Source organism: Mesoplodon bidens, assembly GCF_964165515.1.
Source record: "Mesoplodon bidens genome assembly, chromosome: 3".
NCBI lineage: Eukaryota > Metazoa > Chordata > Mammalia > Artiodactyla > Ziphiidae > Mesoplodon > Mesoplodon bidens.
In genome coordinates, this window is record NC_138178.1 from 151,050,729 (window position 1) to 151,076,105 (window position 25,377).

Sequence of the window (25,377 nt, forward strand, 5' to 3'; positions counted from 1 at the left end):
AGAGTCTGCGTGTTTTATCCCCAGTGACTAAGGTCCATGCGTAGGCTCACTGAGGCATAGCACTGATTGAGAGTTTAAATGTTTATTTAAAACAGAAATGTCAAACCACTCCACCCTCAACCTTTCAAACATCTGGCTAACAAGAAGCTAATTCTTCAGCAACAATGTCAGAGCGGAGGAGTAACTCAGGTTATACTATAACTCCAAAGCACTACTACTGGAACACTTCAAACACCTAGCACTACATGAAGAAGAAACGTAGGGTGCAATCTAAGAGAATTAGCTACAGAAAACCATTCAAAGGCATGTCTGCCGCCTCACCTTTTACTGTTTATCTGATGCGTGGCTACCACCTTTGAACTGGTTTCTGTTTGCGTAGCTTTTTGGTGGGAAAAAACATATGGCTATCCCAGGCACAACTGGGAAAGTGCAAATTGTCTCTGAGGCACAGAACTTAGATTCTCAGCCAGATTAACAGCAAACCTAGACTTCCCAAGGGAACGTGCTAGAGAAAACGACCCCAGCGTTCCACTGCTAGAGAGTGACTTCCCCTCCGGACCAAGAGCCCAGCTCTCACCCTCCCTTCAGCGCTCACTTTCATCCCATAGTCTCAGCAACGTGCCCATGTTCCTCGGTTCCATGGCAGAAGCAATACTCATGATTAACACCCAAAATGACCCTGCCTCTCAGGCCTGCTGAGGTGGTGAGCATGAGGGATACAGGAACGTGAAAGGCCAGTCGGTCCTTAAAAAAAAAAAAAAATCAAAGTTGCATTTACATGATGAATCAAAACCCATTGTTAGGGTTTGTTGCAAACCCCAAGTCCCCAGAACTTGCAACTTTAATCCAGGGTTGGCCCCTTCCCTTATTTTAAGAAAAGGCTTCAGTGATTACATTAGTACCATTGTACTAGGCTTCCCAGAATTGAGAAAACAATGGGAATATTAAACCAAAGAAGATCCCATTGAATAGAGTTGCCCATCCCCAGCTGAGGGGTTTTGCCGGAGCAGCAGCCTTTACACCACCAGTTTTAGGGAAATGGCAAAATTTCCATTGCACAGGTCCTTCCAACATATTAAACAGATATCAAACATTCATTTTTTGGTTGGGGAAAATGAAACAAAAATTAATTTAGCTCTTTCTAGGGAGGTAGGATATGAGACTCATCAAGGCAGCTCCTGTGACTCAAAATACTAAAGGCTAGGTGGAAACACAATGCTCACATCCGTAAGTAAAACCATCAAACGTTTCTAGGACACTTTCTCTCTCTGGGAAAGCTAGCTTGCTCCTGTCTACAAGGACATGAAGACACGGGGATCAGAAGGGAGCTCTCAGCCAAATTCCTCTCACTTGGCAGGCTCCTCCTGTTCTGCTAGGCTTCAGGGACTACCTGGTCTGGGGGCTGGCTCTGGGCCACTCAAGTAGCAAAGATGATACAGATTCACTGATATGGCTTCATAAAACACCAAAAGGGGAAACATACTGACTAGACATACAGAAAGGGAGCGGTTGGGGCTGCTGATGTCAAGGTTAGAACCCTAAGAGCCATGAAGGCAGAGGCACAAGAAGTCTTCTCAGGGGCAGAAGACTCAGTCTCTAGGCCCTCTTGAAGACACCGAGGCAGCTGCAGAGGGCCTCCCCTCACGGTTTCCTCTGAAGTCCATTCCTACTGCTCCATGGACTCAATTCTCGACGAGACGCCTCATCTCTCAGAGGAATCTTCCAAAGCTAGGAAATCCCACCCTGCGTTGGCCACAGCCTGACACTCCTGCTGTGGGACGAGGTGGGACCTACCCTTCTTTCTCTACTCCTCATTGAAGAAGTCTCACTCAACCCTCAGAGGAAAAGCAATCTAAGCCCACTGCTCCTCCTCAAGCACTTAGCTGCACAAAATAATTGAACTTTCTGAAAACAAGCTGAAGATTGACTCCACCAGACATACTTTCCTGGACTAAGGCTCCTGAGAGGGCTTAGAACACTTCACCACTCTCCAGATGACCCTGGATGGGCCACACCTGGTTCCAGCCCACTCCAGCTTTACACTTTAACCTCCTCCACCCAGAGGTGCAATGCCTGGTGTTGAATTCCCAAGGCAGCTTCCAATTAATGGTGAAAATGGCAAGTGGGATGTAAGCTGCTACCAGCAAAATTAAGGTGAGCATTGTGTCTCCTCTTCAAAGGTGGGATCACCAGATGAGGTACAGAGCTGCTGTTGCTACGGCAGTCACTGAGGACAAAGCCAGGGCCATGGGGCCCTTCCATTCTCCAACACAAAACCACTCCTAGATCCTATCTAACAGGCAATGCTACTCTCCAAGTGTACATGGAAAGTGCTTCAGAGCCTCCGCCTCGCGCTCCTTGTCTGCAAGTGAACGAAGCCAGGAAAGCGCTCTCTGCGTTCAGTAAGTGTGCTGTGAAGGTCTTTGGATTCCAGTTTCCTGGAGGCTATACAGGCTCAGGAGACTAGAGGCTGGGTCTACAGGAGTCTGTTCCCAGGAGGCACCAGGAATCTGAATCTAAATCAGGCTTTGGATCCATTTCCATCTCTTCCTTTGCTGTCTGAGTTCCTTTGGAATGCATCCCCACCTGTCCAGATAAAACACAGTTCCAGGTTAACAACATTGCCACCTAGTTACATCATTTCAGGACTAGATTTTCAATGCCCACCTCTAAGAATGTGTAGCCATGGTTTTGTGAGAAGCTCATACTACTACCTTAATAAAAGGACCTTAGATGAGGTCCACACCTGTACATTTGCTGCAGGTAGGGTGACCAAGTGTCGTGGTGTGCCCAGGACTGCAGGATTTTCTGGGATGCAGAACTCTTCAGTTTTAAAACTCAAACAGCCCTAGGCAAACAATCCTCCTCCCTCCTACAGCTGCCAATCACTCCATGCTTACTTCAAGTGTGTGTATTACTTTCCAAAGTACTTTCATAGACATTATTTCATTTAATTCTCAAAACAACCATACAACAACCATTTTCTTCTTTCAGGTGAGAACCAGGGCTCAGAGAAACAAAGTAATTTATCCAAACATATAAACCTGGTAAATGGCAAAGCCAAGGTTGACAGTATTTCCCTAACCTAGTTCACTCTATATAGAGCAATACTATGGCCCTTTAAAAACGACGCAAGCAGCATCACCGGTGAAGTATTTTTACCAAAAATGTTTAACTTGAACCTAATCAACCCTTAAGTCTAACTTGCAGTTTACAGAAATGACAGGGTGACAAAAGAATAAGATAAGCAATGTCTCAGGAAAATAAAGCAAATCCAGAATGTAGGACATTCTGTAAAACAACTGACCCTGTTTCTTCAACAAACCAATGCCATGGAAATTTTTTTTAAAAACAGGGGTAGATGACAACAACAATAATCCAAAAAGAAATGCACAAGACTTCTAAGAAATGATAAAACTTTATGTAAGAACATAAAGGAAGACTTGAATAAATAACTATTCAAGGCTGGGAAGACTCAGCATTACAGACATGTCAACTCTACTCAAATAAAGATACAATTCAAAGCAAATCTAATAAATTCCAATATAAATACCAAAGGGAGTTTTGAGAAACTTCACTTTTGAGGAATTCTAAGATTCATATAGAAGCAGCAATGTGCAAAAATAGCCAATGTAACCCTGGAAAAGAACAAAAAGGAGCACAGGACTTTCCTTACTGGGAATCAAGACATTCAAAACTCTAGTATTTTAAATAGCTCAAGGCAACAGAAAAGAGAGCCTAAAAATGAACCCGTGTGTATTTGGATATTTACAATATATTAAATGTGATCTTTCAAATCAGTGAGGGAAGTATGGATCACTGAATAAAACAATTTTAAAATGTTAAAAAAAAGGGGGGGGTAGAAGTGGTGATGGAATTGTTCTAGATTAAAAGAAATGAGAAACATAATAGTGTAAAAGGGGGTTCTTGACTGGTTTCTGGTCTAATAAAAACAGTTATAAAGGACATTTTTATGGGAAAACTGGGAAAATTTGAGTATCAACTGGGTACTAGATGAGAAATGAGAATACTAGTGTTATTTTTGTTAAGTGTGATAATAGTACTGTGGTTCTCCAGAATAATGACGTCTTTATTTTTAGATATGTGTAATAAAGTACTTAGGGAGGCTATGTCATGACTTTCATAATTTACTTGAAAATGGTTTAGCAAAAAAAGGAAAAAAATACACGCACATACACATACGCATATTTCAAATACACAGATAAATACCTACACATATTTTAAACATACACACATACACAAACACATCTGAAATAATTACAGCAACATGTTAACAACGGTTGAACCTAGATGGTGGATGTATGGGTGTCCACTGAACTGTAATGTTTAAAGTTTTTCGTAATAAGTAGAAGAAAAAGCAAAGGTAACAAAAATACAATGGAAGTAAGGTGATAAAATGATTCAATCCAGGTGCCTGAAGAAGGACCAAGCATCTGGGATTAATTACAAACGTTACATCATCAAAAGGTAAGTACTTGCAAAGAAGTAAGCCTATTGCAGGCACTGGTGTTTTGTTTCTACGATTCTTCAAAACAGAATTAGAAATTCAATTATTCTTTTAATGCTCTCACCTGCTGCCCTCCTTCTAATTTCTTGTTCAGCTTCTGTAGCTGCGTAAAAATCTGAAGGTTTTCTTGCTGTAACTTCTGTTGTTCAGCCAGACACTTCAACACCAGACCCTGCAATCTCTCAACCTCTACCTGCAAAGTGCTGCATGCACAGGTAGGAGTCAAGGGTGTTCCCTTCCCAGTGCATGTTCCTGCAGGATTCAGCCGAGGTGGCTAGAGAGACAGGAGAAAAGGGTCATAGGAGGTTCTGCCTGGATGCTACAGCTCCCCAATCCAAATGTCCTCTAAGTGCTACCAGATTTTACTTTTAAAGTAACAATATAAAACACATACACACGAAGTAAATGGAAGAGAAACAGAAAACTGCTGGGATTACAATAGAACCTGGCTCTAACATAACAGAGCAAGAGAACTCTCAGTGCCTCAGTCTGCATTATGGTAAGGTAAAAGAATAATCATCTATTTTGGAGAACTTCGTGAAAAATTTTAAAGTCTTTGATATCTTCCTATTTAAAATGCTGAAGTAAGAGAATGCACAATTTGGTTTGGAACAAGTCTTTCTTTCTTTCTTTTTTTTTTTTTGCACGTGGGCTTTCTCTAGTTGTGGCAAGCGGGGGCTACTCTTTGTTGTGATGCACAGGCTTCTCACTGCGGTGGCTTCTCTTGTTGCGGAGCATGGGCTCTAGACGTGTGGGCTTCAGTAGCTGTGGCACACAGGCTCAGTAGTTGTGGCTTGTGGGCTCTAGAGCACAGGCTCAGTAGTTGTGGCGCACTCTACTCTATGTGCTCCACGGCATGTGGGATCTTCCCAGATGGAACAAGTCTTTCTGATCACAGTGAGGACACCATGATTCAAAGGGTCAATATTGATGAAATGTAGTGGATCACACTTTAGAAGAGATTTAAGAGGTGTTCAGTAAACAGGATCGCCAGAATAATTCAAGATGGCTAACTGACAGAGGAATTAAAATGTTTACCTTGAAGTTTCAAAGGCTTTATTTCCTCTTCTGGGAAGTTTTTCAATTATCCTAGCCTGGATTTTTCTCCCTTCTTCTACTGTACTTTGTTTATAGGAAGGGTCAACAAATGATAGCCCATAGGCCAAATCCAGCCTACTGCTTGTTTTTATAAATAAAGTTTTATTGGAACATAAGCATGCCCATTCATTATGCATTATTTTTGGCTGCTTCTGTGCTACGATATCAGTATTGAATGGTTGCAAGAGACTGTGTGGTCCGCATAGCCTAAAATAATTACTATGTAGCCCTTTAGAAAAAGTCTGATGGGGCCTCCCTGGTGGCGCAGTGGTTGAGAGTCCGCCTGCCGATGCAGGGGATACGGGTTCGTGCCCCGGTCCGGGAGGATCCCATATGCCGCGGAGCGGCTGGGCCCGTGAGCCATGGCCGCTGAGCCTGCGCGTCCGGAGCCTGTGCTCCGCAAGGGGAGAGGCCACAACAGTGAGAGGCCCGCGTACCAAAAAAAAAAAAAAAAAAAAAAAGTCTGATGATCCCTGGTTTACAGTTTTATTGAGATATTTACCACAATTTGATTTCTACCAAAGTTAGGTATACATGCATTGCTCCCCAGTAGACTACAAGTATTATTTCTTACTTACATTTAGAACCTCCAACCTACCCTAGCAGTGTCATGAAAAATTGGATTTGAATTTTGGAATTTCAGTTTTGGTACTTCTGAGGCAGAGAAAAAAGAAAGACAATCACCTGGTACAGAAAGATGTGGGCCTGTCAGAAATGTGAAAGGGTAGATACTTTTCCACAGAAATCAGTTTCGCCTTGCGTACAGGCTTTAAGCACTACTGAACAGACAGTATGAGTTGATGCTGGGCAGCTGGGAAACCAATGAAGCTAGAAGGGAAGACAGTGAGGCCAGGAGAACTGGGCAGAGCTTACAGCCATTGTTTACCTAGTTGTGATTTAAAGGCAAAAGCTCAGTTACCCAGGCTCCTGCTGGGGGCTTGTGTTCCAAAGGAGCTTCAGAGCCCACCTTGAGTCCTTGTAGCTCTTCGTAGGGCAGAGTATCTTTCTCAGATTCTGAAAAAGCTGCACTTAGGGGGGATGGGCTGTCAGGCATAGGGATGAATTCTGCATTTTCCAGCTCCTATGTATAAGAGAAAGAATCTCATCAGTTCTGTTTGAGCCATTTACTTTCGACCAAATTCCCTTCTTGCTATAGCTTTCACTCTGTCGTGACATCAGCACCCTCTAGTGGAGCAGGACAGTTGTGGTTACAACATAGCTTGCCCTACCTGTCAACATCCGGCCATTCCTTCCTCTGAGGAGTGAATAGTGAAGCGAATTCAAACTCAAATCCAAGAACATTCTGGAGTGTCAGACATGTTTCTCTAACACACTCAGTCTACACAGGCTATTCAGTAAGTTGGGAAGCTCTAAGGTGATGGCAGTGAGGCCAACTGCCAGGTTGCTGAAGGCTGACCTAAAGCTTTAGACAGAACTGTGTGCTGCTTCCTCCATTCATATTCCTATGTAGCTATCAAGTTTAATCTTATTATAGAGGGAGCTTTAAATCTACAGGTTCTCTCTTTGGTCGGGGGGGAGTAAAAAATTTAAAATTTCTCTAACTATAAATGTTGACTGTAGAAAATGTGAAAAAACAGATGGGCAAAGGGAGACTCTCGATAAAAATCACCAGTAATTCCATCACTCAGATAACCACTGTTAAAGCATTTCTCTACCATAAGGCATTCCAATTGCCCCAATATTCTACTTCTACGAACCACAGTACAAAATCTAGAAGCTTAATCTTTGCATGCGTGCATTACAAAAACTGCCTTCAAGGAAGATTGCATTATTTTCCATTCATTTAAGTAATACAGGTATGAGCACATCTTGTATCTTTTCTTGTCAGGAAGAAAAAGGATTAGAGATTTGGTGATTTTGGTTCAGGTATAAATCAGAAACCTAGATGCCTGCTGCAAAACGCTTGGATAGGACATGGGAAACAGATCCTTTCTAGTCCCTACAGAGGTACCTCTACCAAAGGAATTACCTTTCGAAGCCATCCAGGACAGGAACTGCTGGCCCCACTGATCCTCACGGCCTCCGTGGGACTGACTACACCTTCCATTCCTCGGTCTGCTTCCATTGTTCCTCGGAAGCCTCCACTTGGATCAGGAGTTTCAGATTCCTGCTGACTGTCCTCCTCTTCTCCCCTACCGCCACCGCTGCCACCTCCTGGGCTAGAGCTCTGAACCACTGACAGATACACAGCACAGAAATAGAAAGCTTTGCTATGCAGCAAGATTTACCATCTGATAGCCCCACCGACCCCCGGAGAGGTTCTTAGAGTTGCGTGAAGCAGAACAGCAACAGTGTAAGTCAGATACTGTGGACTGAATTTTTAGTTTTTATACAAGGTATTGTGTATCAGTATCTTTATAGCAATATTCACTTCTACTTTCCAAACTTGCTTATCCTTATGTCCACAGCAGATTATCAATGTTCTACAGCATTACTGAATAGTCGCCTCAACCACAGCATCCATGCCTTAACAGATATACCCAGACTCCAGCATCCTTCATAGAGGTTCACCTTATTTACAAAGCTTTTTCACATTTGAGCCAAACACCTCTTAAAGTTGCCAGATAAACTCACCATTAACTCCCTTTCCGGGGAAACACCTGAATGGAGAAGTCCTCAACCGTTAAATTCATTAAATTCTTTAATGACTATTCGTAAGAATTCAAAAAATATGATGGCTGGTTCTTTAAATATCATGCAGCATATTCCAAGTTACATTTAATGAAGATGAGTTGATGTACAGTCAGGAAATGAAACTGAGTTTTAATATGGGCCAAAGAAAAATATAACTAAGAAAGTAATTTGCCAAAGCTAAAAAAAAAAAAAATTGCATGGTATATTCTAAAGTTACATGTAAAAGCTTATTTATGATTACCAGCTAACCTGGCTTGAGGACTGACTATGCCACACTGTGATCCTACCGAAGCAGCAGACCTGTAGATGCCAAAATAACCTCTTAAGCTTGCTTTTTTGTTTTAAATGGCTTTTTAAAATGTTACATTTGACATACACATTAAGACTATTTTTAACGTATGTGTAAGTTTTGATGCCTAACAAAATAACCATACATGCATCTACTACATGAAAGTACAATTAGTTTCCAATATGGTAGCCATTAGCCAAATATGGTTATTTAAACAGAATGAAAAATTCAGTTCCTCAGTCGCAAGAGCCACTTTTCAACTGCTCGACAGCCACATGTGGCTGGTGGCTATTACACTGGACAGCACAGACATAGAACATTTCCATTATTGCAGAAAGAGCTATGGGACAGGGCTGAACAAGAATATTACCTGTATTGCTCCAACTGTCTTGTGAATTCCTTCCTTCTCTGGCCTCCTACCTATATATAACTACTTGATTAATTTTGTATTTTTCATTTCTTCTTGCAAAAAAAAAAACTTTATCACATACTTAGGTATCCTTAAGCAATATATTATTTATTTTGCTTGTTTCTGAACTTTATAAAAAGGCATGTAGTCTGCTGCAATTTGCTTTTTACATTTCACATTATGGAAAGATTTGTAGATGTTGTTCATTTTAACACATATAATATTCCATTGGATGGTTATAACATATTCAACCAACAAATATTTATTGAGCATTTACCATTTGCCAGGCATTCTTCTAGGCAATGTGGATAAAATTATTGAATAAAAAAGACAAAAATCGTTGCCCTTACAGAGTTTATATTTTCCAGACAATGGACATGTGCTTTTAATCTTATGTTTTTCCTTTAAATACTGTTCCAGTAAAATGGAGCTGTAATATAACAGCTGTGCTTAGCAAAAAGGTATTTTATCATTTGGGACAGATAATATGCACAAACAGATGCTGAGCAATGGATTACTAAAGGAAACTAACAGAAGGTATGATGTGTGTTTGTGTAAACTAGAGCTCAACAAGTCTAGATCAGATTTTCAACTGTCTTTTTGGAGGATTAGTCTGCTTTCATTCTGGTTCTTCATCTGTTTTGATTGCACAAAACATCAGAATCCAGTTCTGAGACATCAAAGACTACAGGTACTCTAGCAAATGGAAAACCAAAAGGAACACAGATTCAATTTCCTAGCATGGCCCCAAATAAGAGAACCATGAAGAAAGCAGCCAAAGGAAAAGTATTAGAGAGGTCTGGGCTGATTTTCCCAACTACATTGAAAGTTTAGCCAACTTTTAATTCTAAGGGCTTATTCTGAAGGACTACTTCTATAGACTGGAATACCCCTGGGAACACTATGGAAGTAAAGGGTAGACAGAACCCACAGCCCCTAGCATTGTAAGGAAAGGAACAGTACGTAAGTCACAATACAATGTTGGGCAAGCCACGTAATTACTCCCACATGTGTGGTGGCAAAGATGTACTCTCCCTCTGACCGCAATGTAAAAGTCATAACTTATTGTGAAATCTACCAAATTATGACCTTCCCTCTTGATCACTGTATTCCTCATTTCCCAAAGATATTTCCTATTTCCTTTTTGGGGAGACTGCACGGAATTCAACCCAAAGACTCACACCTCAGAAAACCACTGGTACCTGAGATACTGCTACTTACCAGTTCCGATGGATAAACCACTGCTATTCGAACGGATGGTCTTAGAATTCAATACTTTCTCTGAGGAAAAATATTCAGTAGGTAAGCATTGTTTACAGCCAGAGACAGGAAAAATGACAGCCTAAGATAGGGAGTTAATCTAGGAGATAACTGCTATCTCTCATACCAGATATAAATATTATAAGCCAAGCACCAATACCTACTCTATATTCAACTATGTAGCAATTCTCCACCTTAACTATTCTTTGGAATCACCTGGGAAGCTTTAGAAAGTAGCAATGCCTAGGTCCCACCCCAGAGGTTCTGATTTAATTGGTCAGGACAATGGGATTTCTAAAAACTCCTCAAGGGATTCTAAAGCGCAGCCAAGGTTGTAAACCACTGGCCTAAAGAATGAACTTGTAAACCTTCACACAGATCTTTATAATTTGTTCATAACAAAGGAATCTTTATGCAGAAAGCAGTTATGATTTAGTTTCTTTTTAAAGGTGTACTGTATGTTTCTCACAAAAGCATGAGCACAGATAAACTAATTAGTGGACTACTAGAAGTAACAAATTCTACTGTGAGGGGGGCAGAGCCCGAAGTTGTCATAAGACAGCAAACAATGTTCTATTCCTACCACTAGATATGGTATCACTGACAATTATTAAGACTTACACGAGTAGCTTCTTTTCTTCAGGACACTTCTGTTTGCCAGAATGTGACCATTAGTAACTTAGGTGTGGGTCTATCCTCTGTCAAAGCCATCCTAACCAACACATATGGAACCCTTACCAACAATGAGAATGGTGTGCCAGCCTCGGCAAGATAAGTCTGGGACGTGATGCAGAGATCCAAAGATAGGCCGAGGCCATGAAGTGCAGATATCAGAGCCATGCGGTCTCTCTGTGGGGGTCATTGCCAGGCGACCATTACCACCATTGCCCCAGGCAAAAATGTGATTATCTAGACAAAAAAAATTAAACAGCAGACAATTGAACAGAACACTGGCTTCCCAGTGTTCTCTTTTGGGTTCCCCATCTTTATGCCCTAGAGCTAAAAAGATTTTCCACCATGTATAAAACAAGGGAAAGCTATTTATTCCCCTATATAAAGCCTAAACAACTCCTGATGCTACCCAGGTAAAAATGACCACCGCTCCTACATACTGCCATCCATTCATTCACTCATTCAACATTTTTGGTCATTCATTCAAATAATTATTGGGCAACTACTTCATGACAGGCACTGCTTGAGGTGCTAGGAAGAGAGCAGAGAACAAAACAAAGTTGCTGCCCTTGTGTAACTGACATTCTAGTGGGGAGAGACTGATAAATAAATTACTTCAGGTAGCCTTAAGTGCTAAGAAGGAAGATAAACCATAAAGAAAAGTGGAAATAAACAATAAAGTAGGGTATCATTACTTTAGACAGGGTAGTCAGAGAAGTACTTGTTGATACTTGAGCAGAGACCTGATTGAAGTGAGAGAGAACCAGGTGGATATCTAGGGGAAGAGCTTTCCAGGCAGAGGGAATAGCAAAGTGCAAAGTATGTATCACAAACACAACACAGAAGTCCTCTGCAGCTGGAGCAAAGTAAAGGAGGGGACGGTGGCCACAGAAGAGGTCAGGAGGTGACTGAAGTCTGGGTCATGCAGGCCATTCCAATGACTTTGTTTTTTACTGTTTGAGATAGGAAACTAGTAGAGATTCTGAACAGTAGGTATTTAAAAGGATCCCCCAGGCTACCATGAGGAGAACTGACTGCAGGGGCCCAAGGATGGAAGCAGGGAGATCAGTTGTAATAGTGAAGATGGTAAAAAGTGGTTGGGTATATTCTGAAGATAATCTATAGAATTTGCGAATGGATGGGATGTGGGGTGTAGGATAGAGCTGCCATTTTCTGAAACAGGAAGGCTGCAGGAGGAACAGGTTTGAACAGAAGATCGGAAATTTGATTTTGAATACAGTAAGTTTGTTTGAGATGCCCATTACCTCTTATCCAACTCAGGGCATTTTTTAATGAAAAGGGGATGCTATTAATGATTAAGCCCGGACAGTAGGCATGAATCAGGACCAACTTGGGAAGACCATGCTATAAAGCCACTTTATCTTTAGACATCCAAATCAAGGGACTTGAATCAGTGAGTCTAGAAGTCAGGTACGGTAATTAAAGCTATCAGTGCACAGGGAGGATTTAAGGTAATAAGCTCACTTAGAAAATAAAGGGAGAACGAAAAACGGAGGTGGAGGAATCAGGCTCCCTGACTTCAGACTATACTACAAAGCTACAGTAATTAAGACAGTCTGGTACTGGCATAAAAACAGAAAGATAGATCAGTGGATCAGGATAGAAAGCCCAGAGATAAACCCATGCACATATGGCCAACTTATCTTTGATAAAGGAGGCAGGAATGTACAGTGGAGAAAGGACAGCCTCTTCAATAAGTGGTGCTGGGAAAACTGGACAGGGACATGTAAAAGTTTGAGATTAGATCATTCCCTAGCACCATACACAAAAATAAGCTCAAAATGGATTAAAGACTTAAATGTAAGGCCAGAAACTATCAAACTCTTAGAGGAAAACATAGGTAGAACACTCTATGACATAAATCACAGCAAGATCCTTTTGGACCCACCTCCTAGAGAAATGGAAATAAAAACAAAGATAAACAAATGGGACCTAATGAAACTTCAAAGCTTTTGCACAGCAAAGGAAACCATAAAGAAGACCAAAAGACAACCCTCAGAATGGGAGAAAATATTTGCAAATGAAGCAACTGACAAAGGATTAATCTCCAAAATTTATAAACAGCTCATGCAGCTCAATAGCAAAAAAACAGACAACCCAATCCAAAAATGGGCAGAAGACTTAAATAGGCATTTCTCCAAAGAAGATATACAGACTGCCAACAAACACATGAAAGAATGCTCAACATCATTAATCATTAGAGAAATGCAAATCAAAACTACAATGAGATATCATCTCACACCAGTCAGAATGGCCATCATCAAGGAATCTAGAAACAATAAATGCTGGAGAGGGTGTGGAGAAAAGGGAACACTCTTGCACTGCTGGTGGGAATGTGAATTGGTACAGCCACTATGGAGAACGGTATGGAGGTTCCTTAAAAAACTACAAATAGAACTACCATATGACCCAGCAATCCCACTACTGGGCATATACCCTGAGAAAACCATAATTCAAAAAGAGACATGTACCAAAATGTTCATTGCAGCTCTATTCACAATAGCCCGGAGCTGGAAACAACCTAAGTGTCCATCATCGGATGAATGGATAAAGAAGATGTGGCACATATATACAATGGAATATTACTCAGCCATAAAAAGAAACGAAACTGAGCTATTTGTAATGAGGTGGATAGACCTAGAGTCTGTCATACAGAGTGAAGTTAGTCAGAAAGAGAAAGACAAATACCGTATGCTAACACATATATACGGAATTTAAAAAAAAATGTCATGAAGAACCTAGGGGCAAAACGAGAATAAAGACACAGACCTACTTGAGAATGGACTTGAGGATATGGGGAGGGGGAAGGGTAAGCTGTGACAAAGCGAAAGAGAGGCATGGACATATATACACTACCAAACGTAAGGTAGATAGCTAGTGGGAAGCAGCCGCAGAGCACAGGGAGATCAGCTCGGTGCTTTGTGACCGCCTGGAGGGGTGGGATGGGGAGGGTGGGAGGGAGGGAGATGCATGAGGGAAGGGATGTGGGAACAGATGTATATGTATGACTGATTCACTTTGTTATAAAGCAGAAACTAATTAAAAAAAAAAAAGAAATCTAGAAACAATAAATGCTGGAGAGGGTGTGGAGAAAAGGGAACACTCTTGCACTGCTGGTGGGAATGTGAATTGGTACAGCCACTATGGAGAACGGTATGGAGGTTCCTTAAAAAACTACAAATAGAACTACCATATGACCCAGCAATCCCACTACTGGGCATATACCCTGAGAAAACCATAATTCAAAAAGAGACATGTACCAAAATGTTCATTGCAGCTCTATTCACAATAGCCTGGAGATGGAAACAACCTAAGTGTCCATCATCGGATGAATGGATAAAGAAGATGTGGCACATATATACAATGGAATATTACTCAGCCATAAAAAGAAACGAAACTGAGCTATTTGTAATGAGGTGGATAGACCTAGAGTCTGTCATGCAGAGTGAAGTTAGTCAGAAAGAGAAAGACAAATACCGTATGCTAACACATATATACGGAATTTAAAAAAAAAATGTCATGAAGAACCTAGGGGCAAAACGGGAATGAAGACGCAGACCTACTTGAGAATGGACTTGAGGATATGGGGAGGGGGAAGGGTGGGCTGTGACAAGGCGAAAGAGAGGCATGGACGTGTATACACTACCAAACGTAAGGTAGATAGATAGTGGGAAGCAGCCGCAGAGCACAGGGAGATCAGCTCGGTGCTTTGTGACCGCCTGGAGGGGTGGGATGGGGAGGGTGGGAGGGAGGGAGATGCATGAGGGAAGGGATGTGGGAACAGATGTATATGTATGACTGATTCACTTTGTTATAAAGCAGAAACTAATTAAAAAAATAAATAAATAAACTTAAAAAAAAAAAAAAAAAAAAAAAAAAAAAGAAAATAAAGGGAGAGGGACTTGCCTGGTGGCACAGTGGATAAGACTCTGCGCTCCGAATGCAGGGGGCCCGGGTTTTATCCCTGGTCACAGAACTAGATCTCACATGCATGCCACAACTAAGAGTTCACATGCCGCAACTAAGGAGCCCACCTGCCGCAACTAAGACCTGGTGCAACCAAATAAATGAATAAATAAATATTAAAAAAAAAAAAAGAAAGGGAGAGAAGGATTGAGCCCTGGACACTCCAGGCTTTAGACTTGGATACTATAATCATGGCACTGAACCTACTTGACTGCACTAATCTGTTTATATGTATGTCTCCCCTACCCTACTAGACTGTGAGGTCCCTGAGGACAGGGGCTTTCTGAAACTCACTTTTTTTTTTAATTGAAGTATAGCTGATTTATAATATTATATTAGTTTAGGTATACAACAGAGTGATTCAATATTTTTATAGATTACATTCCATTTCAAGTTATTATAAAATAATGGCTATTTTTCCTGTGCTGTTCAATATATTCTTGGTGCTTATTTATGGTATACATAGTAGTTTGTATCTTTTAACCCCATACCCCTATCTTGCCCCTCCCCACTTCTTCCCCACTGGTAACTACTAGTTTGTTCTCACTCTCTCTGTAAGTCTGTTTCTGTTTTGTCATACTTATCCCATTTGTTTTATTTTTTAGATTCCACATATAAGTGATAACAGAGTATTTGCCATCCTCTGACTTATTTCACTACACATAATACCCTCTAGGTCCATACACATTGTTGCAAATGGCAGAATTTCATTCTTTTTAATGGCTGGGTAATATCCCATTCATTGTATATATGTACCACATCTTCTTTATCCAGTCATCTGTTGATGGACACTTAGGTTGCTTCCATGTCTTGGCTATTGTAAATAGTGCTGCTATGAATACTGGGGTGCATGTATCTTTTCGAATTACTGTTTTCCTTTTCTTCGAATACATGCCCAGGAGTGGAATTGCTGGATCATACGATGGTTCTATTTTTGCTGAGACTCACTTCTATAGTCCCAGAGCCTAAAGGAGGACCTGGAGCATAGTAGGCACTCAGTTTATGTCTGCCGTGTGAATGAGGTGATCAAGTACAGTTCAAAGGAGTGGAGGAACATTTATCAACAGGTAATACGCCCAGACACAGAGGCTAATTCTATACGCGTCATTCTGAAGTTTAACTTGAGAAGTACACAGATACTGAAGAAACATTACCTCTCCGAGGCCCTGTCAGAAAGTGCCACTGAACTTGCTATACTATTTTTAATCCTCAGTGACATCCTGATTCTGTCCTTCTAGGTACCATTTCCATTTATCTAGCCTGAACTAACCAGTCTGTTCCCTAAAACCACTTGTTTTGGGACAAGCAGGGAAGGTTAATGTGCTACTCTGAAGGCTGGTTCACTTAATTAAATATGGTAACAGATCACTTATCTGACACTATAGCTGGACCTCTCCTGTGTAAGTAACAGGCACAGACTGAAAGAAAACAAAGACATCCCAGAGCATGAACAATAACAAAAAAAGCCAAAGTGAGTCAAAAGATAAGGAGATGAAATATGTTATTTTGGTGTTCACTAGTCACAAGAAAGAAGTGGCTACAAAAATCAAGAGAGTTTAGAAGGTGATACAGGAAGAGAGAAAAAAGAAAAAAAGAAAGCACAAGAAAGAGGAAAGGGAGTGAAGGCTAGCAGAAGCTGCAGTAAAGAAGAGAAGTGATAGGAGCAGGATGCTGAGAAGAAATAGCTGAGAGGAAAGAGAGAAGAAAATTCCATTAGACCAATTCAGAAAGTTGAGAAACACATGGTATATAGCCCTTCAAGCCTTAGTAGTCCCTAAAGACATCACCGCAATGCAGCTGACCCCAACCAAGGAGCAAGGTTAAATTATGTTGTTCTCCGCTCTAGCCACCCAACATTTATTGGAACCAACATGGTACTGGGCAAGAATTTAATAATTCTTAAAACATTGTACCAAAAAAGTTAAAGTAAAAAAAGTAGGGATTTAAGAGTACTAACTTGCCATTTTCTAGAAATCTGACCTTTTTACAGCAATCACTATGTTGGACACATGAAAAGTTAATGAAGCTCCATAGGCATAAAAATTGGCCACCAATTTAACACAGATGAAAAAGTAAACATAAGGGCTTCCCTGGTGGCGCAGTGGTTGAGAGTCCGCCTGCCGATGCAGGGAACACGGGTTCGTGCCCCGGTCCAGGAAGATCCCACATGCCGTGGAGCGGCTGGGCCCGTGAGCCATGGCCGCTGAGCCTGCGCGTCCGGAGCCTGTGCTCCGCAACGGGAGAGGCCGCAACAGTGAGAGGCCCGTGTACCGCAAAAAAAAAAAAAAAAAAAAAAAGTAAACATATGATCCAGCTACACAAATAACCAGTCCACCTCTTTTGCAAGCAAAAATTAAAATATAGCCATCTATCCAGAAAGCCTGAAATAACATGTACAGACTCACCATCAGTGGCAGCAATGGTAAACTCATCACCGCAGGAGACTCTGATCACTTGCTTTCCACCTAGGGGGCCCCCCAACAGGTTGATTCCTAGACGCTTCTTATAATTTCCAACGCCCAGCTGTCCACACTTGTTGCAGCCAAAGGTCAGCAGCCGGCCTCGCTCTGAGACAGAAGCAAAAATAAATAACCAGGTACAAATGGGTCATGAAACAGAGGGAAAATGCAGACAATGCAGAGTCCCACAGACTAGCTTCTGGTTGTTAGAGTATACAAATATAAAGCTAGCTACACAATACTGGACCTAGGGCAGCTAGGGCATCTAGAACTATGACCAATTAGGCCCAGGAAGTGATTCAATATTATATATTCTATTTTAAATGTGGAAAATGGGTACTATTTAACTTAGAAAACTTATAGATGGTGCTAATCACAAATAGCAGTTGCCAGAAATTGTAGCTGTGGTATTCTCATTAAGGAATGTATTGATTATATACTTATAATGATTACCAACAAAACATTTATTTGAATGCCCAAGTTGTTAATAAGATAATACTGGATAATGGGGGGAAATCAGGAGAATGTGTACATATAGTTAAGAAGCGCTACTACTTGATAGAATAAAAGAGCCTGAAATACGAAGGCCTGTGTCCACAGCTGTACATCAACTCACCATCAATAGCAGCAGTGTGAGTCTTGCCTGGGGCAATTGTACGGATCTTGTAAAAGGACAACTGTTTGGCCAAGGTAAAGGAGGTTGTGTAGGGGACTTCGTGGTATGCCTGAAACAAGGTAGAACACAAAGCAAAGACTCATGAAGTAAAAAATGGAGGGGAAACAGGCTGAAAATGTTGTCGTGGTGACCAAAAGGCCTTTCAAGTGAATCATGTTATTAAGAAGGTGCCAGGTAGCTTTTCATCTCCAATAGAATAAAAGAAGAAATAAGCTCAATATGTAATCAGAGAATTTAGTATGAAGCAGGACTTTCTGACCACAAAAGTTTTAAGATTCCTAAATTAGGGTATGCAAAACATGAACTCTCCATCCCAGAAGGCATCTATATAAGGATAGAATCATTTGACTTTTGTCTTGGTTATACACTCTACATACCTAACAAAAGCAGGGGAAGGAATTAAAATCCTGAAGACTCTGTCCAGCCCATCAGTTTACTGTGATCTAATTTTACCTACAATATTCTCAACTTGTTAAAACCCACGTTCCCTTTAGATTAGCATAAAAATAAATCTTACCATGTAAGTTTAAAATTTCACAACAAACACAATGTTGTAACAAAACTCAAAATCAAGTAATGGTAATTCTGAATATGCCTTTTCAAAGTACATGGACACCCTCCCCAGACCTGCTCCAAATTTGCACTCTCCCATTTCACAATCACTACTTTAGAGATTGCTTAAAAACTAATTCTTATCTTTTCCATTGAGACAGCAAACTTGTCTCAATATGACTCTTTAGAAAATGACAAAAACTCATCATACTAACACAAAGAGGGGACTAGTACTTAATATCAGTGGCGAATGTATGACATCCTTGAAGGAGGTGAATGGTAATTATATTTAATAAGCCTATATAGGATCAGTGATTTGAGAGTAATCATAAAAACTCCCTAGAGAGGTGATACATGGAAAAATGTTTCTTTTCATAATGTTAATTTTCTTGTATCTACTTCAGTGATAAGGCAGAATCTGAATTCCATCACTGATTGTTTGTAATCGATTTATTTATTGAGGTATAACGTACTATACAATATTGTACAGCTTGATACATTTTTCTAAAGGTATATAAATGTAAAACTACCATCCAGATCAAGATATAGGCCATTTCCATCCCCCTAGGATCCCTCCTACCCTTTCTGTTAACACCTATGCCCCTCTTTCCCAGAAGCAACCGCTGTTTTGACTTTTGCCATCATAAGTTAATATTGCCTGTTCTGAAACTTCATATAATGGGCATCGTATAGTATGTACACTTTGGTGGCTGGCTACTTTACTGGACATAGTGCCTGTGAGATCGTCACTTTATTCTTAAGTCAAATTCCACGGTCACAAACCAATAATAGCATTTCCAAAGAAATTCCAACCTAGAGAAGTTCTGATGATGTACTTAGGATACCAAACGGGGTACTCACTTCATGATTGATGATTCCAGACATGCACTGATTCAGACCCAGTTTGTTGAACTCATTGAGTCCACAGGCCAGCACTTTGCCTGACTGGGTCAGCAGAAATGTCCCATCACAGCCACATTGAACTGCAACAATAATCAAGGCCTTGGGAACATCCACCTGCAAGAAAAAAAAAAAATCAGAAAATCTCCCAAACATAACTTGTATTAGGAAAAAACCCTCAAATTCTTTCAAAAATGATGCTCTGCATTTAGCAGAATGACTACAGGGAAATAAAGGTTGCTCTATTTTCTTCAGATTTGCCCAGCAGCTTAGAGGCTACTGTTTTCAACAAGGAGCTCAAGTTTTATAATAAAGTAAAAGGTGGCAATTCCAGGTCAGCTAAAAGTTTTAGCAATAGGTCCTACTTAGGAAGACTTCTCAGAAAACACTGGGAAAAGAGAAGCTTCCATCTATTACTGATTTAGTCCCCTGAGATGCAGAGATCCCATGATCGTTATAGAAGAAACTCAGTAGCCCTGTGGGGTGCCAGTGTGGTCATATAATAAGTGAGGTGACCAAGGACTGAGGCAGCAGCCAAGACTTGTGAAGGCTCACATTCCCTCTGCAGCTAACGAGACAGGGCTGAAGAGTGGTGGGGGCACATGATGGATGTCTGTGAAACCGGAAAACTCAAACCGCAAACATTCTCCTATAGTCTTTTCAGGAGAAGAGGAATAGCTGTGAATCCTATTGACTGAGAATAGTCCCACAGATATAGGTTAATTTTTAAAATGTAAATAAACATTGTTAATAGTGAACAGTGGGTGAGCCTGTGTCCTAGGGCGCATGTGACCGTGCTCTCTCTGCTTGTTTCAGCTCCCGCGCCAGCTCTCACAGTGCCAGCTCTTGCAGTACTGAGAGGAATTAGATATTACATTTCATACAGTATGACCCCTAAATACAAACAACTACTTCATTTGGTATCCAACTGTGGAAAGGGGAAGGGAAATGGCTGTGCTGGGTTAAGGGATACTCTATTGCTTTCCGATATTTCCCATCCAGGGTGTGTTTAGCTTGATGTGACTTTTTCGCTAGACATTCTGATTTTAGTGCTCATCCCCAAGCAAGATGTGACTCCAGAGTGTCCACAGTGGCTGCATCTTCTTTCGCAACTTTTTATGATTTAGTCAGATGATAAGACCACATAGTGCTAAATTAGGAATCCTGGATTGTCAGTCTCCCAGATAGGAAATATTTCAGGGATAAACACCTTGATATGAGGAGTCAGGTAAAGAGGACATATTACTGGAGTCTGTGTGACCTAGATAGGCTCTAGGAAGAAGTTGCCTCTGATTTTACCTTTTGTGGTGTATAATAATCCTCTTCTGAATCCAAACCCAGCCTTCCTGAGACACACATAAGAAAGAAAATCATTAAAATGAGGGTTTCCAGGGACTTCCCTGGTGGTGCAGTGGATAAGACTCCACGCTCCCAATGCAGGGGGCCCTGGTTGGATCCCTGGTCAGGGAACTAGATCCCACGTGCATACTGCAACTTAGAGTTCGCATGCCACAACTACAGAGCTGGCGAGCTGCAACTAAGGAGACCGTGAGCTGCAACTAAGGAGCCCACGTGCTGCAACTAAGGAGCCCACGTGCTGCAACTAAGACCCGGTGCAACGAAATAAATAAATAAATAAATAAAAAGAAATCAAATCAAATCAAATCTACTGTACCTCTCAACTTAAAAAAATAAAATAAAATGGGTGCTTCCTTCCCAATGAAAATATTCTATAAGATTCTCTTTTACTGGACTTCCCTGGTGGCACAGTGGTTAAGAATCTGCCTGCCAATGCAGGGTACACAGGTTCGAGCCCTGGTCTGGGAAGATCCCACATGCCATGGAGCGACTAAGCCCATGCGCCACAACTACTGAGCCTGCACTCTAGAGCCCGAGAGCCACAACTACTGAGCCCGCGTGCCACAACTAGTGAAGCCCACACACCTAGAGCCTATACTCCGCAATAAGAGAAGCCACCGTAATCAGAAGCTCACGCACTGCAACGAAGAGTAGCCCCCGCTTGCCGCAACTAGAAAAAGCCTGCGCGCAGCAACAAAGACCCAATGCAGCCAAAAATAAATAAATAAATTAAAAAAAAAAAAAAGATTCTCTTTTACTGAATTAACACTTCTCAAATAGAGGCTGCATGATGTGCTTAGAGGCACACAAGCAAGAGGTCAGGTTGCCCGCCTGGGAATAAGTGGACAGAGTCAAGGCTACACCTACCATATTCACCACAGCCCCAAGAGTAGACTTCTTTGTTTCGTGTCAAAACCACCACATGATTATCTCCACAGGAGACCTGCTCCACTGGATTGTTCAGGAAGAAGTCCAGATGCATGGGTTCTAATAGTTCAGGGCCAGCAATCCTGTCCATGCCCATGCAGCCATAATAGTCAGATCCAAACGCATAGAGCTGACCTTCATCTGTGAAAGGAAGGAAAGCAGAACCCATCAAAGGAATGACTTATTTTGTCTAATCAGAAAGCTGGGCAGGGCTGGAATGAGGATGACCTCAGCCAATGAGCTCACATGGGATGATTATATCAGAGAAATCGGATAGACTGTCCATCAAGCCTAGAGTTGTTGGTATTTAGGGGGTCATGTGTACTGTTACAGTAACAGTTAAAAAAAAGAATGGTGGGATGATATATTAAAGAGGCTTAAAATTTTACCGGGGCCATCTCTATTTTACAGAAAAAAAGGGAAGCACCAAGGAATCATAAAGTGAGTAATGGCAAGACCCAAACTAAATTTGAGCTCCCAATTCCTGACTCAGCGTTATCTACACCTGACTAGGTAGTGAGGTTATTTCTGCTCCCCCCACAACTGGGACATACGATATATTTCTCCTAATCCCACCTCTTCTGTTATCCACCTGCCTTCTCTTTGCTCATCACTACTCTAATGCTATAGCAAGTTGGGCATGTTGTTATTAATGTGTATAATATTTGCTCACTGTCTTTGGTTCTTTGGATACTGTCTTTTGTTGTAAAATCCCAACTAAAACTGCACAGAATTAAGTAAAATACCCCACATTAAATGCACCTGGGTGCTTTCTGCTGCTGGCTTACCTGTTACACAGACAGTGAAATCATCACCACATGACACCTGACGGATAGCTTTGCCTTGCAACTTTTCCACATGCTTTGGCTGTCGGTAGGAGGCTTTGTCTCCATGGCCCAGCTGACCATGGAGTTTAGTACCCCCTTGCATGTTCTGTGAAATAAATAGGTCTTGTGAAGTTTTAAACTTTTCACACCAAATCTTTAACCTAATCTTTAGTATCACTTCTTATTAAGAAAAGCAGTAGGAAAAAAATCAGTTGGAAATATAGAAACGGGGGGAAAAAAAGGTAAGAGGATTAAACCTTTTAATGGTAGATAGTAAAAAACCCCTGCCAACAGATAAAGATTTTTAAAGTATCCAGACTGATATCCATCGGGCCTTAAAAGGACCCATTCTCAATTTTGTCTTTCTTCTTCAAGTCTAAGGTGAACTGTCTATTTAATTATGGGTGATGATGAAAAAATTCTTTATGTAGTCTAATTTGATTGTTTTTTTACAGGAGTACAGCCTCTTGGAAATCCTTGTAAAAGTTTTACAAATTTTGGTCACAGTTTCCCTGAAATACGTAACAGTCATAAGGAATCTGGTAACATCAAAGACGCTGCTATAAAGCACTGAGAATAGTCCTACATGACTTTTCAACAGTTTTAAAGACATAAGTAATTCTTCCCATTCAATAACTCAACTGTAAGTCCTTACACAAATGTTTTTTAAGGCACTAATTTCAATCCACCTCTGGCAGCCCCCCAGAAGCTAGTTCTTTAAGTGAGAGGATTTTAGGAAATAACAGCAAGTTAAAACTCTACAACAGAGGCCAAATCACTCATTCTTTCTCTCAATCAATCAATAGTTGAGTGTCTACTCTGTCACACACTGGGGATAAAGCCTGTCCTCATGGAGAAGTTATCTGAAACTACTGGAAAAAATGAGCTCCCTCAGGAAGGAGGAAGAGTGGGAAGACCCGAGAACCTAAGATAAGACACGGTCGGGTAAAGAAAAAGCAGCCTGAAGTGAGCCTGAGAAGGCACAGCGGAAGAGACAGGAGCAAAGTCAAGAGAACATGCTCTTGCGGAAGCCAAGGGAAGACCAGGCTTCAAGGAGGGAGTGACCAACTATGTCAGATACTACAGGAGATCAAGCAAGGACTCAAGTGTACCTATCTGTTTTATTTTCACAATTTATAGGTCATTTTGTCAAGAGTAGTTTCAATTGAGTGGAGGGATGGAAGCTGCACTGTAGGTGAATGAGGAATGAGTGGGAGATAAGAAAAGAGACAGCAAAAATAGGCAGTTTGTTCAAGGTGAGAGGATAGAATCTAGAGGGGAACAAAGGAAAATTCTACTCAGGATATTCCATCTTCAGTCACTGATGGAGGTCTTAGAATTTTCCTGACATGGTACACTGCTTCATTTGTTTACAAAGCTATTTCACAGGTATGAGTTGCTCTGAAATGCATGGTAATAGAACAGAGTAATTAAGTGACCTTCTGAAATCACCCAGTGGTAAATGAGAATCCAATCTCCTGAGTCCAAGCCTTTTAATTCTTTCTCTTTCTTTCTCTCTCTTTTATTCATTCATTCAAAAAACATTTATAAGCGACCTAACATGTACCAGGCATTGGGGATACATCAGTGAACTAAACAGACAAAATCCCCACTCTCTAAAGAGCTTCCATTCCATCATCCCATGCTGCCACTTCTGCAGCACATGTTCAACCAACAAAATTCTTAAGACAGCCTGGGCCCCAGTAAACAATGAGGCGCACATCACTGTTCTAAAGTACGTAGCTTTCACTTACCACCCAGGTGTACAGTTCCTTCTCCACTGTGACCACAGCAAAGTGGGTATTCCCTGCACACACCTGCCGGGCACTACAGCCACTCTTGATGACATCCAGTTTCTGGGGAGTGGATTTCCCACCACCCCAAACATAGACTTCACTGGTTCGGGATGTTACCACAGCAATGGGTGCTTCAGTCACAGTGCTTGACCTGACGACAACCCCCAGAACAAAGGAACATTTAACATAAAAATTATATCAAAGAAAAATGCTTCCAGTCTTTTTCCTGAGAACTGCCAATTATGGTATGAGAAAGTATGTTCTTTCTCGACAACTTATTTCAACCCTCTGTCATAGCAGGCTTTGCAATTCCTGCCTTAAGGCTTCATCACAGCTCAGCCAGATCAGATAGCAGTCTGATCCATAACACCTACAGTTTTCAACTTTTCAACATTCATCATGATAATGATGTCCACTTTAGCATGAGGGTAAAGTTATAGCTTTCTTTTTCTCTGAAATGACTATTTGACATTTAAGCAGATGTTGGCTTCTGAAAGGATGCCAAAGGCTTCTTACTGGGATCAAACAATGTCCAGACCCAAGAAAGAAAGACCCCCTGGTGGTAATTTAAGATATATTACTTTTCAAGAGTCTCTTGAGCATTACCTTGGTCTCTTTGTAGGTGCATTAAGCAGTGTGACTTTTTCCTCCATCTCTCTACCAAAAGAAAAGCAAAGATACATGAGAGAAATAATAGGTTCCTATATTGCACTAGTGTCTCTTTAAAACCTTCAACAGACTTAATCTTCTATAAACCATCTGCCTCCCACAATGTTACAATACTTTTAGGAAAGTACTTCGATACAACTGAAACAGTTCTATAGGCCTAGCATTAGACAATTCATTAAATACAAGGGGGCCAGCAGTCTGGGGCCATTTGCTTTCTGTCTCTGAGGAATGTTCCAGGCCAGACCAGAGAGCCTTGAGAACCTCTGATGCTCGTTTCAGGAACCTGCTGACATCTTCCCTTAGTCTGCCCACTG

General features: G+C 41.2%; 1 protein-coding gene across 2 annotated transcripts in view; it reads right to left on the minus strand.

Moving 5' to 3' along the window:
- Positions 1 to 66: 66 nt before the first annotated feature.
- NEK9 (NIMA related kinase 9) overlaps positions 67 to 25,377 on the minus strand; it is a 39,161-nt gene continuing 13,850 nt past the window's right edge. Inside the window, exons 9-22 of one of the 2 annotated variants that reach the window (XM_081228362.1) lie at positions 25,001 to 25,051; positions 24,353 to 24,545; positions 22,560 to 22,704; positions 21,712 to 21,912; positions 20,785 to 20,831; positions 19,447 to 19,602; positions 17,974 to 18,082; positions 17,304 to 17,465; positions 10,978 to 11,148; positions 10,201 to 10,260; positions 7,617 to 7,822; positions 6,594 to 6,707; positions 4,593 to 4,802; positions 67 to 2,586 (exon numbers count right to left, since the gene is read on the minus strand). In XM_081228362.1, the coding sequence (XP_081084488.1) occupies positions 2,464 to 2,586; positions 4,593 to 4,802; positions 6,594 to 6,707; positions 7,617 to 7,822; positions 10,201 to 10,260; positions 10,978 to 11,148; positions 17,304 to 17,465; positions 17,974 to 18,082; positions 19,447 to 19,602; positions 20,785 to 20,831; positions 21,712 to 21,912; positions 22,560 to 22,704; positions 24,353 to 24,545; positions 25,001 to 25,051 (1,948 nt within the window). In that variant the 3' untranslated portion in view covers positions 67 to 2,463. Of the gene's footprint in view, positions 2,587 to 4,592; positions 4,803 to 6,545; positions 6,708 to 7,616; positions 7,823 to 10,200; positions 10,261 to 10,977; positions 11,149 to 17,303; positions 17,466 to 17,973; positions 18,083 to 19,446; positions 19,603 to 20,784; positions 20,832 to 21,711; positions 21,913 to 22,559; positions 22,705 to 24,352; positions 24,546 to 25,000; positions 25,052 to 25,377 lie in introns of both variants that reach the window. The other variant, XM_081228361.1, reaches the window with a different exon arrangement.